General features: G+C 44.0%; 2 protein-coding genes across 2 annotated transcripts in view; one reads left to right on the top strand and one right to left on the bottom strand.

Moving 5' to 3' along the window:
- Positions 1-1,824: 1,824 nt before the first annotated feature.
- LOC135903631 (sulfotransferase 1C2-like) lies at positions 1,825-6,622 on the bottom strand. Its single transcript, XM_065433939.1, has 3 exons — positions 6,411-6,622; positions 4,596-4,874; positions 1,825-2,729 (listed from the first exon to the last, which is right to left on the bottom strand). The coding sequence occupies exons 2-3, from the start codon at positions 4,794-4,796 to the stop codon at positions 1,974-1,976; spliced, it is 957 nt and encodes a 318-aa protein (XP_065290011.1). The 5' UTR covers positions 4,797-4,874; positions 6,411-6,622; the 3' UTR covers positions 1,825-1,973.
- Positions 6,623-6,854: 232 nt separating this feature from the next.
- The window catches only part of rictor (rapamycin-insensitive companion of Tor), a 75,248-nt gene continuing 74,736 nt past the window's right edge, over positions 6,855-7,366 (top strand). Inside the window, exons 1-2 of the mRNA XM_065433938.1 lie at positions 6,855-7,006; positions 7,089-7,136. Coding sequence (XP_065290010.1) covers positions 6,952-7,006; positions 7,089-7,136 — 103 coding nt within the window. The 5' untranslated portion in view covers positions 6,855-6,951. The remainder of the gene's footprint in view (positions 7,007-7,088; positions 7,137-7,366) is intronic.

The raw sequence follows: 7,366 nt of genomic DNA, 5'->3' as shown, positions 1-7,366 counted from the left end.
TATTTTGTTCACTGTACTTGCCTCATACGTTTTACTCAAGCCCATTTTTGTTGCACTTTTTAGCATATGAGGGTATATCTGGCCAAACAGAACATGAGAAGTAACATGGAACAGTGTCAAACCTGCATACGATGAGTATTTAAAAAGTTTGGCCACCAGAGTTGAGTACTCTGAAAGAATGGTTTGATTCAAATGACCCCAGCTGGTATATGTACCATAATTTATGCTTCTTCCCAGTTTGTTGAATACAGTGCAAATGGCTGTCCTGGGAAGCATAACTAAACCACTGGTAATACAACATGGGGAGACACTTGTGCAGACTTAACATCAGTGAATGATAATTATTGACCTCCAGAGAGCATATAGAGCTGTCCTTACTATCAACATATCAATAAATGGAAAGTAAGTGACATAAAAGTTTAACATGCACTTAAAGCACTTAACAAACACTTAAAGGGGCACTGAAACGCTTCCGACTGATCATAGTTACCTCACTACAAAAGGACACCGCCTGCTGCAAAAATTTTTCGAATCATTGAACTGTAAGCGGAATTAGTAGTTATTGCACTGATGCATTGCTTTCTCCTTTCGCCTCAGCTAGTGTGCTGGAAGCTACACGGTGCATGGCAAGGTAGCAAGGTCCTGGTCAAGTTTTTTTTTTACACATTGCTACTTGTGGTTCAGGCATGTGTGGCACTCTCTAAACGCGAGATGGACGCCTGGAGCTACATCACTTACAGAGACCAATAAATACACACGGCTGTCTGATCGTCCTGCGAACAGAGCTTGTGGTGGTCGTGGTATGTATATCATGCGGCATGCCAGTTTCAGGGCCCCTTTAAGAAGGGCACTAACAAAGACAACAAAAGTTGGTTTCATGAGTTCTGCCTGAGTCGCCACTGATATCACGCAGTTGCTCGAGCACAAATTGTGAAACAATAGCGTATGAGCCATAGGAAACGAACAGTCATGTCGGCAAAAAAAAAGAAAAAAAGCAGGATATGTATTGTGATAGGTAACCCCAAGCGCCACAGCACAAGGTGAAGCTAAGTTGCAGTTCGGCACATAATAGGATCTCTTCTGCTTACAACGGTGCACGCACATGAACATTCCGCTTTACTACGATCTTTGCACTATGAACAGCATTGAAACGCAATGTAGAGACGAAACGTTAAAGGGACTGACAACTACACCAAATGTTCCAGGATAAGGTGCCAGGAGAAACAGCCGAGATGTGCTTGCACTTTTGCGACAATCCAGCAGTGCACGAACACTTTGCCTCCACGATCGATGGGTCCCGGAATGCGTCGGCGATTCTCACCACAATCTCGTGCGGGTCCGCTGTCACGCCGGAGGTTTGCACACACGCGCGACCACTTCTACTTAATTACTCTTTGTACCACTGGTGCCGACTAAAATGAGGTGCTCGACGTCCACTACCCGTTCTCCCCCCACAAAACAGCGCGAATTAAAATCGCAGTGCAACAAACTTAATGTTTTCACCAAGGAAAGCGTACGCGGGGACCTCCGTAAAGCCGCCATACTGCACAGTGTAGCCAGACCGGGTCAGGCTCCGCAGCGCCCCCTAATGTTGATTTGAGTTGCCAATACAGCAAAAATGCCGAAAAGAAACATGCTAATTTGTGAAACGAGCTCGTACTCACAAAATACCGCCAAAAACACCTGTACACCGTTTTGTGTGCAAGATTTTGTGCCCTCACGATAATTATCATCTGTCTTGCGTGCACTTGGGTAATACATTCCTGTCAGGATTCTGTGCCCGGCTCGCTGATACGTGCGCTTGCCGTTCGTGAGCTGCAAGTACGGGGGCAGAAACCACCGTGGCTGAAACTATACCGGGTTTAAAGAAAAATAATACATGCAACATAGACGTCGTTTATTTTGAAGGTGAGGGGCAAATGAAGCCCCGAATGGCGCAAATATAGATCTTTCTTCTGAGTCACCATGTCGCCTCAAGAATACGCTGCCAAGCACTTGTATCTGGACTGAAGTTTCCAGAGGTTCATCAAGTCCGATCCTTTCGTCTTCTCCGCTATCCTCACCTTCATCCTGTCTCGGTGCTCCAGGGTGAAAAGTTCTTTCCAACCATTCACTTTGCCCGACCGAAGAGCGCGGCAGAACCGATCGCCATCTTGCAGGAAGCCAGACGCGAAGACGCCTTCAACAGCCGCGGGAGGCGAAGTCGACGCAGTAGCAGACGACGAATCCAAACCCTGTTTTGGAGCTCCGTACACTCGTTTCATGTAGTCGAAGCTCGACTTCTCGCAGACGTTCGCGAACACACCACAGTTTTCCAGCGCTTCGCCGTACTCTTCGCCGAGGAAGTGGCCCAGCTTCAGTATGACGGCCTCCCTGTCCGCTTTCAAGTCTTCGAACGTAACGAAAAAGACATTGTCCTCGTCTCGGTGGTCGTAAGCGCTCCGAACGTGGTCGAAATAATCGCCGAAACTGAACTTGCCCTTCACGAAGAGATCGAAGAATTCGTCGAAATTCGAACGGGGGGCCACGAGCGCAGGCGGCTCTGTCAAGCTGAACTTGACGCGGTGGTATAGGGAGGCACAGCAGTCCCAAGGGTTCCGGGCGACGTAGACGTACCTGACTTTAGAGTGCGAAACACCCCCGCGAAGTATCTGCAGGTGAGTCTTCAGTGTCCTTGGCCCTGCAGGAACCATGAGGTCGGGATCGCAGCTTCGTCTGCCTGCAACGTTCTGCGGAAGCCGGACAAGTGCAATGTTCTCAGAAAATGTTTTTTTATATATACATATTATACTGAGTATCAATTAGAACGCCGAGTACCCAAAAAATGTCTTCGTTTCAGCAAACATATGATAATATTTATAATCATCATAAGACAACAAACAAGGACACCGGGGACAGCATAGGGAAAATTATATATATATATATAAAGAAAGTAGGTATATGAAAGTGCACGCGCACGTAAAAAGGAAAGATCTTAATGAAGGCCGGACCCTGGCCGAAACGTTGAAATTAAATCTTTGTTCTTGCCTTTTTAAGTGCGTCTGTACTTCTTTCTATCTATTAAACACCGCATCCGAAGAGCTACTTCCTTCACACACACACACACACACACACACACACACACACACACACACACACACACACACACACACACACACACACATATATATATATATATATATATATATATATATATATATATATATATATATATATATATATATATATATATATATATATACGTGGACCACCTCTAAAACGAAATGACCTGTATTATGAAATGTTCAGCATGTCCGGGCCAAATTCATTCCTATCTTTCATAGGTTTTGCAAGCGCCCTTACTGCGTAGACTACTGTATACAGTCGGCTTCCATTAGTTCGACTCTTACTGGACCGCAAGTTTTAGTCGAATTATACAAATCCGTATACTTGAATATCCGAAAGGTCGAATTTACTAACGGCAGCAAAATGAACGAATTCAAATCTTGTTTATTGGCCGAACTTATGAAGGAGAAGAAAGGAAACCGCGGTGCCCGATTTGTATTAGTCATATCATTACAATCCAACAACCAAGGACAGCATAGGGCAAATTGCTTGTACCTATTAATTGAATTAAAGAAATGAGAAATTGACGGAAATGAAAGGCAATGAAAAAACAAGTGGCCGAAGGTGGAGCACGAACCCACGTATTCGCATTACGAGTGCGATGCTTTAACCAATTGGGCTACCGCGGCGTGTACATAGCACCGCCTGTGTACATAGCAAAGACGTCGTCATTTCTACAGGACAGGTTGCTGCCGTCACTGTTATCACCTAGACAACCAGTTAACCGAAGCCGCGTGCTTTCGCGTACCTACTAAACAAGTTTCGCTTCCATATAATAACGTGTGGTTTCTCGCCGGTACATTCCAGTGCGTTCGAATTAAGCGAAAAATCGAATTAACGGGAGTCAACTGTTCAACGAATTTATCGGCGGCTTATTTGTTGCCCTTACAATGAACGAACGTAGCGCCGCCGCCTCCGAACAGCGGCGCGCGTGAAGGACGCCGTTCGACGCCGCAACAAAGACGCGGAAAATGCCGCGAACCTCGGTGCTAAAATTGAGGTCGGCTGCGGTCACACATTCCGTCGGAAGAGCAAGGTCACTGGCTTATTTCACTAAGTACCTCTTGAATTCATGTTAAAGGTTTTCTCTCGCTGCGTGGATGTACTTATGCCCCTCTACTGTGAGTGTATGCTGGTCGATGTTTTACAGCGAAGTAACCTGTATAACGAAGGGTTTCAGGTGTCCCAAGCGCTTCGTTACTTAGACGTTTGACTGTATTGCAAATACTTGTTCTTCAAAAGTTCCTTTTTATAAAGCTTCATGATTGTCCCTGCCTTTCATTCGGGTTTAAAATAAAGAAGGTGCTCCTTGGATGTGTGCGTAACCATTCCTTCTTATGCCCAATAAGTACACTAGAAAAATTTATGTATTTATCTATTTATTTATTTCAGGTCAGTTCGATTCTTTAAACTTAGAGTTGTATAGATTCCAGCTAGTAAGAGTATAATGTAAGGTACATTTTATACAGAATAACTGTTGAGTGACGTACGAGTCTATCCAGGAAGGGTGTGCGCCTCATGAACTCGGCGTAGTCCTGGGCGCTTTGACCGGAGTTGAGGATGAGCTGGACGATCTGTTGGACCCAGTGAACGCCGCAGCCGGGGTATGAGACGAGGATGACGTCACCGTCTTCGCCAACGTAGCGCTGCGATCCGCAACCGTAGTGCGAGTACAGGTCACGCGTCTCCATGACAGGCACCGGGGGTAGGGGACTGGTCGCCCAATCAGCTTGTTGCACCGCGTTCACACTGATCCTTTGGCTGGGTGCCTGCAACGAAATTCCATTGGTTTGTTCTACAGTGAACTAGAAAATTTCTAGTGCACTACAGTTTGTTCCAACGAGCATAATTTCGACGCGGAGGGTCCGTAACAGGGAGGGACACGTGCGGAGGACGGGGGCTATAGAGAAGTGTATTGAGAGAAGTGAGAGTGAAAGAAAAGTGAAAGTGTATTCAAGATGAAATAAACATTCATTCATTCATTCATTCATTCATTCATTCATTCATTCATTCATTCATTCATTCATTCATTCATTCATTCACGTGCAAAGGTATAACACTGCTCTCAGTTCTTTATTTTTTCATATGGTAACTTATATTTTAAAGTACTGAAAGATAAGACAATGAAAAACAAGAACAAGGAAGACAACGAGGCACTTTATTACGGCAGCTATGAATGTCGATACATGGAACTCGAAAGAAACAAACAAACAAGAAAAAAAAACGGTAATAAAATGACACATTACCGTAATCTACAGAAAAACCTTGAAGAAATTCTTGTCCTTTTTGTTGGGGAAAACTGACTATGTTATATATATATAAAGATTATTCATATAAAGATATAAAGATGTGAGATCAATATGGTGTTCCACGATCCAATTCGGTTTCCTTCGTTAGGTAAAAAAAAAAAAAATGATGCTGAAATGTGCGGCACTGCGATATAAGCACGCACCATATCTGAGCACTCATAGCAATTCCCATGTGACATTTGTGGTGCTCTTACTGTGTGTACTTTGACTTCTGTCGTGTCGCAATATTTGCCGACCATTTATAACCAAGCTAGCCGATTCAACTATGGATGCATTTCGTCAAGCATTTTCTAGAAATAATTTCATTCAGTGGCCGGAAAAAGCATGAACTGTGTTTTCACAAAAAGAGATATACAGGAGAAAAAAAAAGAATATGAGAGAGAGAGAGAGAGAGAGACCAATGTACCTGCGCCTTCCGCCTTTGTTAGCGTTCTCCTAACTTGCGTCTTCCTTTCGTTTGCTACGCGTTGCTTGGTGTGTTCGAAAAGTCACGAGAGTGCCCATTTTACTTCATACTTGCAGTCATATACTTGAGTGTCTCGATGAGCTATGAAGTGCAGCTCTTATGAGCACATGCGTGCGCCTATTATGTACTGTAGCACTCTCAAAAGCTGGTATCACCTGCATCACTATACAAAGCTAATACTGTGAAGGTTTTTAACAATTCACGAACAATTCACGTTTATTTTTCCTGCCTTTCGTCTTTACAGTGGACATAACTATATTTAAAATAAGTTGTCACTCCAATCTGACAGTAAGGGTTTCTCATCGCGCTGAATTGTACGTAATTAACATTTTATCTGGAGTTATTAATCGAATTAACCAACCAATACGGTAGGCACAAAAACCAAATGACAAGATAAAATCTGAATATTGTTATGAAAGCACCTTTTGTTATTAATGTCGGCCGCGTCTTAACAAACTAAGCGTAAAATGCTCCGAGGGAAAACACCTATACGGTATAAACTTGCCCTTGGGCAGTGCTTGTTAACTTACCGCTTAGGCGAGTTGTTTTGATCTACGGCGGTTTTTCGATGAAAGCCTGCTGCACATCCGGTCTCGTGCGTCAGTATATACATATATATACTTTTTAAATTTTGCTTTTCTTTTTGTTCTTATACATATCTCAGCCGCCAGATGAGCGCAAACGCTTGTCCGCGTATGTGCGACAAAAACCGAAACTGATTGTTCCCTGTTCGAACAACTGGCTTTGCAAAGGCAGAAACGACCATTGTATCAGATGTATTTCCGTCAAGCGGTGGGGTAGACATTATCTCACATCGCTAGTTCTTTAATTTATAACATGCTGTTCGCGTGACTCAGTAACTGATAACGTAAGGATAGCGTGCGCTGCCATAACGTATCTTATCGTACACGTACTCGTAATTTTTGTATCTCCTTCTTGGAACCGTTCTTGTGATTCTGGAAAAACACGAGGTGCAAAATACACAGGGTGCAAGTTTCCGTTATTTTACAAGTTCCCTGCTTCGCCGCATTTGGCGTCGCCGTGTGCAAACCGGAACGCCTCCCAAAGAACATGGCGCATGTCATGTTCCGACAACGGAGCTCTAGAGGTGGCCGTTCATTAAGAAGTAAGCTTGTTAAGATATTATTGGCGCTGTTTGTCGTCTACAATCTCTTACGATGAATCACGTGTCAATATTTTAATTCCAGGACGCCATGACAGCGAGGAAGAGACGGTTCACCTTGATTTAAGCAAAGGTTAGGCTTATCAGCTTATGAAATAAGTTGTCCAAAACATTTATGGTTGTGTTTCATCGCGCTGTGCTTGGCATGTTTGCTCGGTGATAGCTTTGACAGTAACGTTTTACGACTTCACAACTGACCCGCAGGACCGGGCCAACCGTTTGGTAGTCGTAAACGAAACTTGTTGCGTCTCGAGCGTTTGTTTATTTTCGAGCGTCTTGTACCGTTATGTTCGTCGGAGTTGA

This window comes from Dermacentor albipictus, chromosome 9, assembly GCF_038994185.2.
Source record: "Dermacentor albipictus isolate Rhodes 1998 colony chromosome 9, USDA_Dalb.pri_finalv2, whole genome shotgun sequence".
Classification (NCBI taxonomy): Eukaryota; Metazoa; Arthropoda; class Arachnida; order Ixodida; family Ixodidae; genus Dermacentor; species Dermacentor albipictus.
Note: the sequence above shows the minus strand (reverse complement) of the source record. Positions and strands in the feature narration are given on the sequence as shown.

What these genes read in the sequence shown, in the direction of transcription:
- LOC135903631 (XM_065433939.1), bottom strand. Translation starts at nt 4,796, where the DNA reads ATGGAGACGCGTGACCTGTACTCGCACTACGGTTGCGGATCGCAGCGC. An exon ending in CACCCTTCCTGGATAGACTC is followed by an intron (nt 2,730 to 4,595) that starts GTACGTCACTCA and finishes CGGCTTCCGCAG; the next exon opens with AACGTTGCAGGCAGACGAAG.